General features: G+C 40.5%; 2 protein-coding genes across 2 annotated transcripts in view; one reads left to right on the top strand and one right to left on the bottom strand.

Moving 5' to 3' along the window:
- angpt2a (angiopoietin 2a) overlaps positions 1-10,797 on the top strand; it is a 31,920-nt gene extending 21,123 nt beyond the window's left edge. Inside the window, exons 7-9 of the mRNA XM_084321033.1 lie at positions 780-946; positions 4,915-5,045; positions 9,555-10,797. Of these exons, the coding sequence (XP_084177159.1) occupies positions 780-946; positions 4,915-5,045; positions 9,555-9,715 (459 nt within the window). The 3' untranslated portion in view covers positions 9,716-10,797. The remainder of the gene's footprint in view (positions 1-779; positions 947-4,914; positions 5,046-9,554) is intronic.
- The window catches only part of mcph1 (microcephalin 1), a 92,828-nt gene that overhangs the window by 37,554 nt on the left and 35,987 nt on the right, over positions 1-19,287 (bottom strand). The gene's annotated exons all lie outside the window — the stretch shown is intronic.

Below are 19,287 nucleotides of genomic sequence, written 5' to 3'. Positions count from 1 at the left end.
AAAGGATCTAAGGGGGGTAGTGTGATCCTTCCACACGTTACACCCTCTCAGTGAGAGTCCGCGCTACCAGGTGAAAAGAAGCGGTTGATTGGCTACACATGTCGGAGGAAGCATGCGATAGCCTCCACTCTCCCAGACCGACGCGTAGGGGGTAGGTGCGCAGCGACCAGGAAGGGGATTGGGAATTGGCATAACGACTAACATTGGGATGGGAGAAAAACGGAGGGGGAATAAGATAAAAAAAATAATAATAATAATAATTAAAATAATTTTTTTTTCTGTTGTACCGAACTCGTACCGAACCGTGACCCCAATACCGAGGTACGTACTGAACAGTGGCTTCTGTGTACCGTTACACCCCTAGTAGTGACTACCATTGGCCATACCTTTAGAGGAATGACTGGACCAAAAACATGCCATAAAAGTACCCCATATCATTACTGTGAAAATCAATGAGGGAAGACCTTATACTGCCGTTTCATTTATTTTGGCCGGCCCCATACATCATTGCGACAGTAGATCTGCTTTGTGCTTTCACTCTTGCCACAAAGTAACCCACCACTGTAGTCTTATTTGTTACTAGAAATCCTCCTTTCCAGTAGACTAGAGCACGTTAATAACTATAGAGCACAGGGTGGTCTTCCATATTATGTACCAATACCTGAGCCAAACCATATAATAGATGCATCAGGAAATAAGGAAGAGAACCTCAGAACTGCTCTAAATTCCCCCTGCGGGAATCCATTATGCTTAATAACATTTCTTCTCCGCTTTCTTAGGGGTTTGGAGCCCCTTCGGGTGAACACTGGTTAGGAAATGAATTTGTCTCCAGACTGACAAATCTACAAACATATGCTTTGAGGATACAGCTGAGTGACTGGGAGGAGAACTCTGGATTCTCGCAATACGAGCAGTTTTCCCTCGAGAGTGAAGCGCAAAATTACAGGTAGGCTTTGTCAATGAGACATACTGCAAATGCTGTTATGGGATGGGTACCGAATTCGGTACTTTTAAAAAAGGTACCTACCGAAACACGTCGGTACTACCGACTCGTAGGGCTGGGCGATATGGCCTCTAAAGGATATCGCGATATTTTTTGGCTATATCACGATACACGATATATATCGCAATATTTTGACATTTCCTCTAAAGCACTTAAAAATCCTTGATTTAATCCTTTTATGCATACAGTCTAGGGATGCCCCAATCACGTTTTTTTTGCCACCGATACCGATCACCGATCGTCGATGAGCCATCGGCCGATACCGATTGTTTCTGGTTTTATAAAAGAAAAATATATATATATAACTTTTTTTGTTTTTTAAATATATATATTATATAATTATACTTGTAGTTGTATTATCTGCGAGACATCGCCACCACGCAACAAGTCAAAATGCTCGCTATCTGCAAACAGCTCCACTGTGTGTGTATACTCTGCTTTGGTCAAATCACATTCAGCATTGCCATCTTCGTAGTGTTGTTATGAAGCATGATAGCTAATTAGCCAATGTTCAGCTGCAAAAACGAATAATTTCAATTATGTTATAAGACATTGATATCAGGAGCTATCTGTAGCTACTGCTAGCCGGCTAGATGACGTTAGACAATGCATCATGTATTAAAATAAAGTTAACTATTTAGTTTACTGGGTTATTTCGTTAAAACAGTGAGCTAACGTTAGCTACCTAGCTAACGGAGGTCTCATGCTGGCCGATCGATCGGCACGGGGCATCCCTATCATTCTTAAACTGAAATGCGCATTTGTTGATATCAGGAGCTATCAGTAGCTACCCAGTTAGACAATGCATCATGTATTAAACTAAAGTGAATAGTTGACCGTGTAGTTTCGTTTAAACAGTAACGTTAGCTAGGTAGCTAACGTTAGCTCACGAGCAATAGCTAGTTAGCCAATGCTAGCCAGCACTTGCGAAAACGAATGCCAAACTGATAAGACGTTGATATCAGAAGCTATCAGTAGCTAGATAACATTAGACAACGCCTCATGTATTAAACTAAAGTGAATAGATGACTGGGCCATTTTGTTTAATGCTTGTCATGTTGAAAGAGGAGCTCTGAGGTGCTCATCCACTCGACTCTTGCGTGGTAAGGGTTTGTTGACATGCCATGGGTCTGGGAGGGGGAGTAGGAGGAGGAGGAGGAGGAGTGGCAAGACGTGCAGCAGCAGCAGAGCTCTGTGTGGCTGTGAGAGAAGAGCGAGTGAGAATTCCGCAGAGAATTGGATCATGTTTTCCGTGTCATCGACCGGTTTTTACGACTTAATGATTTTATTATTATTATAGTATATTATACTCGATGTTCACGATTGTGCAAACCAAGCGTTGGCACTTTGTGTGTGTGTGTGTGTGTGCGCAAGTCTGAGAGTGAAAGTGAGAGAGAGAGAGAGAGAGAGAGAGTGTGTCTGCGAGCAAGCATGAGACAAGTTACTTACTAAGTGTAGTAAGATGACGGAGGCCCGCTAACATATGCTACACCATAGATATATATAATAAACATAATTATGCGTTACACTGCCCCAGAACCTTCTAAAAATAATCATTATAACTTGGCTCTGCACTGCTCCAGGTGAGAGACAACCAAACGTGTCGTGAAGACCCGCCCTACTCTGCCTGTGATTCGTAGACTGTAGGTGGGGGAATGTGATTGGACCAAAGCAGAGTTCAGTTGACAGACACACAGACAGTGGAGCAGTCGACATGCAGAGTGACAGAGACACTGCTCCTGCTTGCAGTTGAGATAGCGGAGAATTTCGACTTGAGTCTTTGCATGTTGGCACTGTCTCGCAGATAATACATATGATAAGAATAATTTGATATGTGTGTGACCGACTGTGTATATATATATATATTGTTCTAAATAAATAATAATAACTTTATTTGTTTAGCACCTTTCATACAGGGGATTGCAGTTCAAAGTGCTTTACATCAGTAAGATGTAAATAATAATAAAGTAATAATAATACATTATTTATTTATTAAATATTAAGTTTGGATATTTTTTTTTTCAACTGAGGTAGGTAGATACAACTTTTAGAGACCAAAGTACAGAAAAAAGTACCGTTGGGTACCGGTATCGATTCACAGGTACCGGTACCGTATCGGTTCAAATGTGAACGGTACCCATCCCATGTACTTCCTGAATAGGACCGCAACTTAATGAATAGGGGACAGACACTATCTAGGGCTGGAATGTACACCGTCTTTCAAAGTATACTTGTATGGATTCACACAGTAGCGTGGATGTGTACAATACTGTTTCAATTATTAATTATATTTGACCCAAGTTGTAATCCAATATAAAAATTGCAATGAGAAAATAAGAAATTGCTATGGTAACCGTTGAAAAGAACCTGCTGCACAAAAACTATTTTGTTACCTAAATAAACACATACAAATATTGTTATACCATTGAAAACAAAAAACAATATTGTAATATGATCATTTGGCCATATCACTCAGGATCAAGAACTGACAGAACTGTGGCAGTACCTTAAGGGATTTCTCCGGGGGTATAAGTACAGTTTCTGGTTCTTAATATGAAATAAAGCTTATTTTGGTATAAAACCTCAAACACTATTGACCCACAAAGTCTACCTGCCATACACCCGTCAATGAAGCAGCTCCAGAACATGTGGCTTGATGGAATCACAGAATAGTCTTCCAGTAGAGTCCGACTTCGGGACAAAGTTGTTCATGTTCACAAATTATCCATTAGACTGTCAGACATTATGGGAATAACTTCTGTGCATTATGTTTAAGGGTAGATTTCCCCCTTACACTAGAAGCAGATTTTACTTTCTGGTACTAATGTGAAACACTTGGGTCACCAGTCCAAAACAAATATTTTGTCATCTGGAAAAGGTTAGGACTTTTTAAACTAGGAAATGGGAAACGAAATGTCTCAAGATTCCTTAACATTCTACAGTATCTGTGCCCCTTGACAATACTGCTGTATTTTCTTCGGTCAACATAAGCCGATTTGTAGACGGCAACAGATACAAACAGAACCTGAGCATTCTCCTATTCAGCAGTCTCCTACTCAAATCTTATAGGCCCCATGAAATCAAAATAGATGTTAATGTTCTTTTTATCACATATGTCTTGCACTGATTGTCACTTATACGGCAGTATCTGTCCCACTCCCAACAATGACAAAAAAGTAGTTTTGTAGGTTTGTTATTTCCTGGAAAACAATTTAAAAAAATTGTCATCATGCACATGGGGGCGTAGATTATTTAGCATCCAATGAAATGCTTTCTAGAATAACATTTACAGCACATTGTAACTAAGTTAGTACTTGGCCTCTTTAACTAAATTAAAATGTTCAATGTTAGCTTGCTAGCTAACGTTACTAATGTTGCGCAACGTTGCTAACGTACATTGCTAACATTAGCTTGCTAGCTAATGGGTTGACTGTAATGCATTCAGCGCTATTGGCTACTGTAAACACCAATCAATATCCGCAACAAGTCCCTCCCTTGGGACAAGGGAGCTTCCTTTTCTTACAGGAAAAATATGTGGAATCAAATAGTATTCTGCTAGCTGTTTCATGGGGACTTTTAAGTCTACTAGCATATGACCCAATTTAATCCAATGTCAGATGCATCAATAATTCCAAACAAGATTTGCTCCAAGAAATATGCAATCATACAGTAACTTGTGGTTGGCTAACTAAATTCATTTAGATATTTTCACAGGAAGAGGGAACAAAGAAAGAGTTTGAAAATAGTTTTGCACTTTATCACGCAAATCTATCAAAGTTACTGTTTTTACTGCATTTCTGTAGTAATGTATACGGGCCATACAGGGCTACAGTTGCTCTGTCCATTTGGTTGCCTTTTGAGGAACAGCAATCATTGACTTCCTCCTCATAGTTTCCCTTTTCATTCTACAGGATACACCTTAAAGGCTACAGTGGAACGGCTGGCAAAATAAGCAGCCTTGGCCAGCCGGGAAGTGACTTTAGTACAAAGGATGCAGACAATGACAAATGTGTTTGCAAATGCTCACAGCTGACAACAGGAGGTAAGAAGCAGGTTCAAGTGTAAATCACCTGTTGTTACTTTTCATAGTTTTGTTCATCAAGACCAAAGAGGATTGCAATGTTTAGAGTCTTGACATATTTAACTCTGAATGTCATTTGATAACGATGTACAACAAAGAGGGTAAGCTAGGCTATACTATTTGGCTACAATTGAGAGAACATTTACAATATTGAAATTGGAATTCCGGTTATTCTAGCAGGTGATTCCTATTCTACAGATGGTTGTAGGTGCACACATATGACAGTTGTCAATTACATCTTCTGTGGTGTTGATTTTCAACAAGGACATAGCCTCTGATTAATTTCCACCCATGTTTGCCGTCTTATTTCCTTAATGCTCTTTGTCCACATCCATTTGAGATGCTCACTTATTCTGTGGAGGGGAGAGGTGGGGGTGGGGGGGGGGGGGTGGGGGGGGGGGGGGGGGGTGGAGGAGGAGGGGCTTGGCACTTCCCCCAGAAATCTTCAAGAAAGTTAAAAGGCCTCATGCAATTAGTTCAGAGTTAATCACTGATCAGCTCATTGGGGAATTCAGCCTCTACCATGGCTGACATTAATAGTCTGGGAACTAAGCTTTCCCCCTCCCCTCTGTAAGAGTTGAGGTCCTCCTCCATCACTGCAATGTAGTGACTGTTATGTTGCCAAAGTTTGTCTCCTTCTCTATTGGGGTCTGCAAGGTCAGCATGAAAGCTATTTAAATGGGAGGCCTCACTCACTGAGGAATCCCTCCACTTCAATGAATAACAGGAGATGAAGAGCTGCATTCTGACAGACTTATGTCTGAGTAACATTAACCCAGGGAAAAACCACAAACATGACATGAGCACTTGACTAAAATGAATCAATGTAGTGCTTTCATTTATAGACTGTTTCAGTGTTGCAAAACCAACTACCCAGGGCCTACATTCAGATTCAGATTCCTTTATTGTCACTTATTTCAGTACTTTACAGCAAGAAGAGTGAAAATCTATTTATTGTGGTCCCTCGACTATAGCAGCTTCCAATAATAAAAAATACAATAATTTTAGCATAGAATAAAATAAGATGACTAAAATAAAGATTACTATATACAGTTCTAAAAAAGTGTGCATTGCAGATCAGGATGTAGATATTATACTATATGAAATGGGATATGTACAGATATAGATATAGTAATTAGTAAAAGTAGGTAAGGGATATGTACAGATATAGATATACAGTAGTAAGAGTAGGTAAGGGATATGTACAGATATAGATATAATAACTAGTAAGAGTAGGTAAGGATATGTACAGTGTAGGGATGCGTGATGTCTTGGGCATACTGAATCCATACTGAATGCATACAGAGACACACACATAGCCAGCATGTAGGCGTTATTTATTTCTAGCGTCATTCATTCACGTTCTGTAGAAAGCCATCTGGCTGACTTCTCCAAAGTCATTATTATTATTACAGGGATGTTAGATATTGGCTTTTTTACCGATACCGATATACCGATATTGTCCAACTCTTAATTTCCGATACCGATATCAACCGATACCGATATATGCAGGGTTTCCCCCGCCAAAAAACGGAATAATTTCAGGTAATGAACATTACATATCTCTTGTCGTGTAATTAACACAACATTATGCATACTTTGACAATAAATAAAATAATAATTTGTTCTTACTTGCTTGCCTGGGTAAATAAAGGTTAAATAAATGTAAAAAAAATTATAATAACAATGGCCTAATATCTGTCCTCTTTGCCATGAACACAGAATTCTCCAATACGATTGATAGCTGCTGCTAATGCTGTGTTGCTTTTCAGCTCTTCTAAAAGACAGGAGGGAAAATGTGAGAAAACACGGAGCACAGCTCGCTGCTCGCACACACACTATGCCTCCCCCTCTCTCACTCTGAATAAAACGGAATGCATTGGTATCACTCCGGAATCACAGTGATCAAGTAAATAAAACGTCCAACTCGCACAACGACTGCAAAAAGTCGAGTCCCGTGGATATTATTGGAAGAGATAATTCATACATATTATGAAAAGCCAATGTGTTGTTTAGAATTTGGAGGGGGGTAGCAACAGTCTGATAAGTCTCTGCAGGGGTCTAACACCTATTCGTGCGTGTATGTGCGTTTTGTGACGCGATGTAATTCTCTGGAAAACAGGGATAATTACAACCATACCATCTAGCAAGAATTAAACATATTTACAAGTATTACCGGTAAGTTTAGCAAATAAGGGGACATATATATAACATCTCAAAGCACAAAAAAATGCCATTTTTCAATTTTTATCGATTTCTGAAATCCATGACTTTCAGGTAATTTCTGAGAAATTCTTAATCCCTTTGTTACCCGCCGGCAGGTGCAAACAGCGTGAGCAGACTCGAGAGACGCCAGACCCGATGATAGTTGGGTTAACTCGCCGACGCTTGGGCGCCAAAACCTGAGTATAGTGGGGTTTATCGTTATTTCTTTTATTCGATATTTCCATTCATTACAGGCACACAGACATCTGGGTTAACGTGGGGAATCATCCTGAGAATGCCAAAGTGCAATACCGGCCGCACCCACCCAGGTGGCAGTATCGAGCACCCTTTGAAACATATCTTGGCCTGTGCGTCAATCAAAAGTCTCCGGTCGGATTTCTATTGGTCAGGCAAGGGGGGCGGTTATAACGGTCGGATTGAGAAGCGTGAATTGCTCCCGGTGCATGATGTGTGGCGGATTATGTTGGCGACACGATCAACACCAAAAAAACGAGAAAAAAAAAGTGTCCCCACCCATATAAAACACGTCTTAATAAAAAAAATTGTCGAATTCTGCCTTTGTCTCTATTAACTACATATAAATATTTATATAATTGTTTGCTTTATAGACGAAGGTTGCAACATAATTATGTAATGTAATGTTGTTGGCTGTGTAACGGAGAACAGCCGCCCAGGCAGCGCAGCTCCCGACTCATTAATTTAATTAATTATTAATTTAATTAATTAATCCAATCCACTTTATTTATAGAGCACATTTAAAAACAACAAAGTTGGGCGGCCGGGTAGCGCAGCGGACTAAGCGTCCGTCTACCACCACAGAGCCAGTGGGATCGAATCCGGCTGTGGTGCCTCCGGCTTGGCCGACCGTCCATACTAACACAATTGTATATAGCCCTGCAAACACCGCCACGTATTCCTATACTTTAGAGCAGGGGTCCCCAAACTTTTTCCTGTGAGGGCCACATAACTTTTCCCTTCTCTGGTGGGGGCCGGGGTCAGTTTGTAACAGAAAAAGTGTGACGATCGCAGGGGTGCCTAAACGTAAACATTTATTGTTTTCCAGAAAGCCACACATAACCAAATATTAATAACCCTTTCCGGAATCTTCACAGAAAAGAAATTCAGGAAATAAATAATAACTTAATGAAATAAATAACACTATTTATGAAATAAATATACAGTACCTACAGACCACCTAGCTCTAGCTCTGTACTATTTAAAAGCACAGCGCAGGACACACTCAAAGGTTATCGCACCTCAGATGGCAGTGGACATGTATGACAGGACAAAGGCCATATGTAATGGCCTTGGGATTGAGGAACATACTACCAGCCAAAGGAGGAAGCAGAAAAGGATGGACGAGTATGTAGTTGAGTCATCTTGTGGCACAAGCTCAGACCTCAGGTCAGATCAGCTGAGACAGAGACTGTTCTATCCAGTCCTCAACAGAATGCTGCAAGAGCTTGAGAGCAGGTTCTCATGAGTTGGAGAACAACTTATGAGAGGCATACAGGCATGTTATCCAGCCTCAGACCAGTTTCTCTCAGTGGAATTGCTGCAACCCCTCGCCACACATTACAATATCCAACTACTGCCAGAGGAGATCACAGTTGCAAAGTGTTTCCTGGCCAGGAGATGCAGTCCCTACTATCCAAAGTGTCTTTTCCCTCCTGGATGATAATAATAATAATGCATTTTATTTATAAGGCGCCTTTCAGGACACAAAAAAAAAAAGTCCACAAATCGGTGAATACAAAAATTATAGGATCAAATGAAAACGACTACTTACTAAAAATGGATGTTTAAAAGTACTAAAACCCCCCAAAAAATATCAAACACTAACAAACATTCAGCACAGACAAAGGGGATGCTGCCATCTATTTTTTATTTTTTTTATTTTTTAACTCCGGGGCTCTAGGGGGCCGGGCCAAATGTGGAGGCGGGCCGGATCGGGCCCGCGGGCCGTAGTTTGGGGACCACTGCTTTAGAGCGTCTGCCTTTTAACAACACATCACGCATATCGCTCCAGCGCTGATTGAGTTAAATATGGCCCCCTTAAATATGGCCTTCATATCAGTTTCCCGCCTATATCGGTGTGTGTATTGATTAATATATTTAACCACAAATACGATGACTTCTGTCTATTCTATGCAACGCAATATAATATGTAGTATACATTTTGAAAACCACATATACAACCAGCTTGAAGATGTAATTGTTTTAAATTTGTGTTCCTTCTCCTAGGATGGTGGTTTGACGCCTGCGGGCCATCCAATCTGAACGGGATGTTTTTCCAACAGGGCCAAAACTCCAACCGCTTCAACGGAATCAAATGGTACTACTGGAAGGGCTCAGGCTACTCACTGAAATCCACCACCATGATGATGAGGCCGGCAGACTTCTGAGTTTCCCCCACAAAGTGAGGGGAACACGCTGCCCGACAAGACAGTAATAGAAAAAAAAACAGAGTGGCAAGAGAACCAACGTACTTCACGACAGCAACATTCCCTACACACTTTTTCATGTGGAAAAGGAACATTTTGCTTCGTTTGTACATACTGTTTTTTACGTTTACCGATCTAAACCAAAAAAGGAGCATTTAACAGTGAAAATGCGGAGTATGGATTGTCATACATTAATGTAGATACAAGTCTATCGATGGGAAGACGGAGGAGGTTGTAAATGTGGCATCTATCAAAAACTGGAACTGGACATTTTTAAGTGTTTTGTTTTGTTTTGTTGTTTTGGGCTAACCAAAGGGGTAAAGTCTCTGTAAAACACATCATAATGGTCAAAGGTCAATCTCAAAAATGATATTTCACCCCTTTTGTGATTTTTAAAATAACTTAACAGTGGTATTAAAACAATTTAATTGTAAGCAAAGATACTATGGTACAACATGCAATTAGTTAAAAGGTAAGCTATTAATTGGCTAAAGTTGCAAAGAGAAATTGTATTAACTTGTATTTTCTTTCTCACAGAGGATGTATATATTTATATTGTTTAATTTATGTGTAGGTTAGGTTTGTCGTAATATTTAACTTCAACATGCTACTCTGAATTGTTGCATTTAGTCCTGAATTCTAGTTACTGTCACTGCATCTGACAAACACAATGGCAATTCCTTAGGCTAACTAGCCTACACAGTCCTTTCATCGTATTGATATATCTAAGAACTATACAAGTACAGGGTTCATCGTTACATCAATTCACTGTTTTTTGCACAGTTTTTTGTCAAAACCTATTTATTTAAGGCCAGTACACGTTCAATGGACTTTCAACACTGTAATGTTTTAGATGTTGGGTTCAATAAAGCAATTAAATATGAATAACAAATATTTATTTGTAGCTATTGTTGGGGGGCTGTATTTTCATCAGGACTTTACAGCAACAGTTTCTGACAACTGCGACCATCCTGTAACTATTACCTACTGTACCTCTAACAACTTGTACTCACAACTGTGCTGACTGCTTTAAGGACGACCATGTGCCCCAGAACAGATAAGGGACACTTCAGCGGATTTATTTTGCACATAATCTCACACATTAAAAAACTGAATAGTTTTGCACAAATGCATTTAGTTTGTGAGTTATTGAGAGTAAATGAGTTTGAATATGGCCACCAGTGATGTCATCAGGGACATTGAATCCTTGTGTTGTGTTAATTACAGCTTAATGAAATTATGAAGATGGAAAGATAGCAATACGTGACTGCTACCTATCTCATTGAGCTGTAATTAACACAACACAAGGACTCAATGTCCCCGATGACATCACTGGTGGCAATATTCATGTGCCATATTTGGATGTGTGTGAGATTATGTGCAAAATTAATTAGCGTGGCACTTTTTGGTAAAGTGCCCCTTTAAGTCAATATTCGTGAATATGGACCGCTCTCCTGAATATAGAAATCACAGAAAGAGTGAGAGATGTCAACTTTGTGCTTTGCTCTACCCGGCTGGTGATATGTAACATTTAGTAATTTATCTCAATGGTTCTCAAAGTCTGGAGGCCCCAAGGGATCCCTGGGGGAGTTCCAGGGGGTCCCCAGCAAAATGTGTTTCATTTCAATAAATATATTCTTCACTAGAAGTTAGTTTAATGAGAGAACATATAAGAGTGACTATTCTGCTCTCTCAATCTACAGTATAGTAATGGAATTCAGCATTAACCTTTTAAGCCTGAGCGGTCCGGCACCGGACCAACAAGGACATCACGCCATAAATCCATCTCTACAGAATGTATGAATTAATGTTCGATTTTCAAAAAACTACACTTCCCAGCTCACGCCAGCCCCTTTCAATCAGACAGTTTTTTTCCCTCTTTATTTTTGGGATCATATCTCACGGCGGGAACAAACATGAATGTTATTGCCATAAATTAGAACGCAGTTAGTTTCTCTACCTTTCTGTGAACGTCTAGCAAAAAACAGGGTGGCAATCTGATGAAAGATGGCGGAGAAATTTACATTATAAAAAAAGTAACTGTACTTACAGTAGATTTCATTCACAATTTTTGCTGCACGCCTGGTGATACTAAATCCAGATTGAACTCTGCCATTGGAAAGGGGATATTTGGCCCGATCCATAGATGTGCGACTTGGCCATAATAAGGTAATTTATAGGCCTGATATTCTATAATCATATTTCAAATAGCATGTGTCCGGATGGCAGAATTCAGTACTGTATCTACAAAACCTTCTGTTTATTCATCTTCCCTTTATTCATTTGCTTAGATATTTTGTACACGTGATCTCAAGAAGGTGCTGCATGAGCTCAGTGGAGCATTTTTCATGTCTGGTCAATTCTAGCATGGTGTTATTCACCATCAAAGATGAAAAAAGAAGAAAATGAAAAAAGATTGATGTTCTCCTTTGGTTCAATACAATTTACTCAGGCCTAGTAACAGACACAATATTTCTGGGAATACATTCCCTGAGATCCATAGATGTCCCTAGATACCAAGAACATGCAAATGGACCATGTAGAAGTGGAGCAATCTTCCATTTACATTTATACCGTAATTCCTCTAATAGTAACCCCGGCTTGTATTTGTTTCAACTGTAGCGGATACCAGGCTTGTATTAGGAGGAGGCATGTATAAGAGAGAGGCCTATATTTCTAACTTTCAAACAGATCATAATGAATAAATCAACATTTTGTGTCAGTTTGAACCCAGTAAAATGTACTGGGTTCATTTATTGAAACCAAGTACTGTATGAAATATGGTAGTAAACAGTGCAATTACAGGTGGTCAAAAAAAGTAAAATAAAGTAAAATAGTGCAATCACAATACTGGTATAATAATAATAATAAATAATAATAATAATAATAATAATAATAATAATAATAATAATAATAATAATAATAATAACTTAGTTTTATACAATTCTGAGGTAGGCTTACTCTCTTGGTAAACATGGTATTTACTGCACAGCCAGGCCAGCATATAACAACAACAACAAAATATACCCGGCTTGTATTAGGAGGCCGGCTTATAATTGCTTAGCTCAACAGTGCACCCGGTCATTAATAGAGACCCGGTTTTTAATTGAATACCGGTTACTATTAGAGGAATTACGGTAGGTATGTATTTTTAGGGGGATTTTCAGAAAATAGGGTTAGGGCTCAACTCTTTCTGCGCCATACCCGACATCTCGGGTTTCGTCACCAACATTATGAAAAAAGACTAAATGGATTATATGGATGATGATTATGGACGATAAGGTGCGTTTCCTAACGTTATATGTATTGATCCTGTTCTGATTCAAGACACTTGGACTAAAAGTGAGAAATGGAGTACCTCTAAAACATTTCTATTTTACATCTACTTTACCGAAACTCCATCATAAAACATGCGTTCGTATGATCGCAGCGTCGGAACCCCCCCCTCCCCCGATGATTTTGTGAAGAAACATATGGTGGTGTATCTTTTGACAAAGGTAATGTCTATTTTACGTGTAATTTACCGGAACTCCATCATAAAACATGTTTGTATGATCGCAGCATCGGAAAATGACCCCCCCCCCCCCAGCTTTGCGAAGAAACAAGGTCATGCGTTTACCTTTGACCTGGCAATAATATAGGCCGCGAGATTTGCGCATACGCTGCACAAAACACACTTTATCTCACAATCTAGAAAACCAGCCTGGATTATTTTGAAATGGGGCAATGTTTTGCTCGGGATTGTGCACGAACCAGGGTATGTAGAAACTAACTATTTTTTACATGTTGGAGTATAAATAGTGCCTGTCAAATGAGCCATACTATTGTCTCCATAGCTATAATATAGAATGTACAATAGCTCTGCAAAGATTATGAAATATCATGAAAATGGTCCAAAAAAACTGCCACCAGGGAGTACAGATGGGAAAACAGCGTGTCAGTCAATGAGTTAAGAGGTTAAATTATATGCAACAACAAATATATTGTCAGAGGGGAGTCCGGGGTAGGCATGGGCCAGTTACCGGTTTCACAGTTTACCGCGGTTTGAAAACGTTGCGGTGTCAAAACCACAAAAATTACGTTCAGACGGTAGGCACCGATGGTATACGTTTCGAATCATGAACTTCGGAAAATGCCTTTCACAAATTAATTAAATGTAATTTAAGTTACCTGAATATAACACCAGTCAGCAAAAAATCTCGCCAAGTCGCGTTGTCTTAAAATCAACTTTAGTAATAGCTGGGAGTTACCATGGCTAGTCAGTTAGCTGTAAGAGATAATACATGAGGTGGTGTGCTGTTATCTTTTTTTTTATCCACTTTTTCTCTTTATTTTCTATTTTTCTCCAATCCCAATTTTGCTGTTTCCAATTCTCCCCTCCCGTCTTGAACGTTGCTCGCATATGCCCCCTACTGGTCGGTTGTAGGGAGGATAGAAGCCTTGCATCACGTGTCCCCTCCGGTACACGAGGAGGCAGCCTGTCACATCTTTTCACCTGCCAGCGCTAGGGATGGGTACCGAATTCGGTACTTTTGAGGTACCGAACCGAAACACGTCGGTACTACCGAGTATCGAATCAAGTGAGAAACCGATTTTTTTTTTTTTAAATATATTTTTTTTATTAATTTTTTTTTTTTACTTATTTTTTTCATGTCAACGTTCACACGCACAATATATGCTTACCTAGGATTTGACTTGATTCAACAACAAAGCAGTCGGAGCAATGACGAGCCGAAAACTGTCGAAATTGTAGTTATTTGAAGTTTGGATTTTTTTTTTACGACTGAGATAGGTAAATTAAATTTCTTGAGACTAAAGTACCGAAAAAAGGTACCGTTGGGTACCGGTATCGATTCACAGGTACCGGTACCGGTATCGGTTCAAATGTGAAAGGTACCCATCCCTAGCCAGCGCGGACTCTCATTGGCGAGGTGTAACGTGTGGGAGGCTCACACTACCCCCGCCATTTCCTGTCTCTGCTGTGCAGGCGTCCCCCAACCGACCTGTGGGAGACGCTGTCCACAACGTCCAGATTACCACCCATCGACTTCCACCCCGACTCTGCCAATTGAGCCAGTATGACTGCCGGCCCAAGCCGGAGGCAGCGCAGACAGCCGGATTCGAACCCGGTGTCTCTTGCGTTGGTGACGAGCGCAATGTCCGCTGCGCCACCCAGCCGCCTTGGTGTGCTGTTATCTGAAAATAATGCTCAATGCACGGGGGTAATTAGCTAATGTTATACCTTTCGTCAAGTGTAGTGCCGAAGGATAGGAGTCAGTGGGGGCTTTCTCACTAACCATTCGGGGTCGAATCACAGCCCGATCGCACCCAAATAGGGTGTGGTCGTCCTACTGAGAACGCTCCCCCCCGTCCCCGGGGACGCTGATTCGCTCCAAACCTGGACCACTGAAATAGGTGGTTCCGGGTGCGTGCCAGTGGGAGCGGGGGGCGTGGTGTACAAGCTTGTACCAAAACACGGAAGAGGCTTCTGTATCAACTTTCTGACACACACAACGTCGTTACTAGGGCTGACCTTCGATTTTTTTTTGGCAATCGAAGCTTCGGGGCCGAGCTTCGATTTTAATTCGAAGCTTAAAAAAAAAAAAAAAAAAAAAAAAAAAATGTAATCTTATGTTGTACAGCACTTTGGTAAACGTTGTTGTTTTTAAATGTGCTCTATAAATAAAGTGGATTGGATTAATGAATTAAGTAGCCCCTTTCGTGACTGTGACGCAGCCAACAAGGCTGTGTGATTTAATTCAAGGTGGATCGCTGTTGTCGTTTGAACAACTTCAGATTTCATGGGAACTACCAATCCCCCAAATCAAGAATGTTTAAGATGAATGAAGTAAGATTTTGATTATTTGAAATATGGCCTGTGTAGACTAAACTATGCACAGAATTATGTCAGTCTACAACAGGGGTCTCAAACTCAATTTACCTGGGGGCCGCTGGAGGTAGAGTCTGGGTGAGGCTGGGCCGCATCAAATATTCCACAAAAAAAGGGTTTAAAGTATTCCAAAAATGTATTAATACATCAACAAACTACCCCTTTGCCTCATCATAAAACCTCACAAACACCAGCAACTGAGCATTCTCAGTGGTGTCAGTGGACTCATCCACAGCTATGGAAATGCACTGTGCATTTTTTTTATTCTATCACAAAGCTGTTTAATGAAATCAGCCAGTATTTCAGTTATTCTGGTTGCTGTGCTATCTGGGGAGGATTTGCTTTTGTTTGCCTTCAAACATGGTCTCCATCACTTCAGTCATACATTATTTTATTATGTATGCATCAGAGAATGGATTATTGTGTTTAGCCAACACCCATGCCACTGAGTGAGGACTTGGTTGCTTTTTATCGTTGTGACATAACTTTAACAATAATTCTGCTTGCAGCTTGATATGATGATTTCATTCCATTTATTTTTGTGGTTCTTAGTGCTGAAAGGTTGCATCAAAATAACTTTTGTTTCGTATTGGCGTTTCAAATTGCGTTTCAAATAGCAAATTCAAGAGCTACCGTTTCTTGGCACATTGTGCTGGTTGGAGGGAGGATGAACGCATATTTTTCAGTCCATTGACCATTCGCCTTTGAATTGCAGCGATTTTCACTGTTGACTTTTATTTTACTGGCCATCTTTGAACATGCCATATTTTTCTACTAGCTGCCTGCTGGCAAAACTATGCTACTAGCTACAGTACCTGCAGATTAGACTACTGTAGATGCGTTGTCAACTCTCGCTCTGACTCCGACCCGTTGAAAGAGACAACATGCATTCCGTGAAGACCCGCCCTACTCTGCCTCTGATTCGCAGACTGTGGGTGGGGGGGGGGGGGGGGGGGGAATGGTGACGGGACGCTGAATATGATTGGACCAAAGCAGTAGACAGACACAGACAGTTGGAGCAGTGCAGCCGGACAGGAGCTTGCAGAGGAGATAGGGGAGAATTTCGAGGATACCTGCTATACGCACTGATGACAGGATATATTTCCTTCCACTTGGTATCACTCCGGAATCACGTTTCAACCACTAACGTTGCTGCCATGAGCCTGCGCTATGGTAGCCTACAAGTGATAAAATAAATAAAACGCCCAACTCGCGCAACGGGTCGGCAAAAGGTTGCGCGCGGGCCGCACTAACACTAAACTTTGATGTCAAGTAGGGGGCCGCAAAATATCATCCTGCGGGCCGCAAATGGCCCGCGAGTTTGAGACCCCTGGTCTACAAGGTCCGGATTCTACATGGTCCGGCAATGTAGACCTTGTAGACTCCACTACAGACCAATTATCAGTGAATGTTCATGCATTTTTAAGAAGGGCTACTTCCACAAAAAAACAAAGAACTCACCAAAACATCTCAGTAGCACCTTATCTAAATGTTCTATTTCATATATGGAGATTCATATTTATTTATGTATTGCATGCATTTATACATTTTATTTCCTATTTTGTTTATTCATCCCAGTATCTTTCTTTCTTATGTGTGGAATTCTACAAGGCATTTACATTCACATTTACATTTAGCTGACGCTTTTATCCAAAGCGACTTACAAGTTCTGTACGACAGGTCATCAGGAAGGATACAACTCTATCAGCTGAGTAACAATATTCATCAAAGTGTTGCGTGTTACAGTGTAGGTTAGTTTATTAGGACAAGTGCATGACAGTAAGGTTAGTTAGGGTTAGATTATTTTTATTTTATTTTTTAAATTTTATTTCAGATAATGGTTGAAGAAGTGCGTCTTTAGTCGACGGCGAAAGATTGGATGGGATTCGGCTGTCCTAACTGGGGTGGGTAGTTCATTCCACCATTGTGGGGCAAGGACTGAGAATAGGCGTGTAGGTGGTGTATATGTGTTTGAGGATGATATCCTTCAAACAGGCAATAGTGATGATATAATTTGGGCAGTGCTGAGCTGGGTTACTTTCCTCCAGTGTATTTGTCCCCCGGCCCCACCCAATGGCCCCATGCACACACACACACCGAAGTAAAAAAAAGTAAAAAAAATCGTTTGATTTTTTAACTTCGATTTTTTTTTTTAATGTTCGAAGCTTGTGCCATCGAACGAAGCTTCGAAGCTTCGAAGTATTTAAGACAGCCCTAGTTGTTACTGTAATGCTTTCATGCTTGCTTGAATTTTGGGCAGATAAAAACACAGCAACAACTGGACAATACCCACAAAACGATATGTATGGGCAATTTGGCGAGTTCAGACCTCAACCAAACAAGCATGTTGAGCATCACGGCTCAGTGGATGAAAACATGAAGCCACGTTACAAGCACAAGACTTCCCTGGTTCGCATTAGGCCTGGCAATTTTTTTGCCATTGCCATGTCTATACATTGGTTTCTTGTTCGAATGCATTTATTTTCTATAGACCAGTGTGCCCAACCAGTCGGCCGTGATCGACCGGTAGATCAATGACATGCAATATAATTGACGCGAGCAATGTTAGCTGCTAACTAGTAATAAATAGGCTAAGCTAACTAGCGTTAGCCGCTAACCCCGGAAAACGCTCAAAGCGGACTCCACGACACCAGTTCCATTCGTGAGAAAAGGGGGTGGGTTATATTGACAAGGCTTGACAACAGAGGTTCAAATATAACTTCATATTTATTGGTTATTCGTTTCTTTATATCAGCATCCAGTTTCCACCACCGTGTGTTAAACTCTTCCTGTGTTGACGTTCGAGCATGACATCATCGCCTACGGCAAGCTTACACGCTCAAAAAGCAAACCGTAAACAAAACCCGGAGCGCACCAAGACTGCAGTGTGTACACAAACCAGAGGGGGGAGAGGGAGGGGGGGGGAGTTCGCACCCAAGGACGGAGCGGTGCTGATTCAACCCCGAATGGCAGTGAGAAAGCCCCCTGAGGCGGGGTGTCGAAAGACAAGGCTAAACGTTTATTAAACATCAACTCAACGTCAACACTCTGTAATGTTACTTGCTAGCTAACAGGAACTCGTTTGCAGACAGGAAAGTAACAAACAATATGGTCCGTGCGGAACCCTTATCCCAAACATAGTTCCGTGGGTGAATTATTTTGATCCACCACAAAAGATTAATTGTTTAAATGTATGTTTAATCCAGTAAGAATAGTACTAGGCTATATAACATATCTGTGCAAGTACCGGTACATTACATTAACAAAACATATTGCCCTTTTGACATGTAGCCTACATATTTATAATCATGAAAGTGTATTTGGAAGTATTTTTTATTCTGTACTTAGTTTGAAAGTGGTCAGACAGTTCCCCCTGTGTGTAATACACACTTTTCACACATTAATAAATAACACTTACAGAAAAGCTGATTGTGCGTGTTTGTGCACTGTAATAAAAGACGTTTTGTTCAATGAGGAAAACCATTTCCTTTCTTTTCTTTACCGAATACCGTGATATACCATGAAACCGTGGTATTTATCATACCATTAAAATGTCATACTGGCACATGCCTAGTCCGGAGATACAATTTTTATAAAAGGTGGCCAATCACATATCAATTTGGGGTCCTTGACATGAAAAGGT

The sequence above is a fragment of the Notolepis coatsorum genome, assembly GCF_963971535.1.
Source record: "Notolepis coatsorum genome assembly, chromosome: 9".
In the NCBI taxonomy this organism is placed as follows: Eukaryota; Metazoa; Chordata; class Actinopteri; order Aulopiformes; family Paralepididae; genus Notolepis; species Notolepis coatsorum.
Note: the sequence above shows the minus strand (reverse complement) of the source record. Positions and strands in the feature narration are given on the sequence as shown.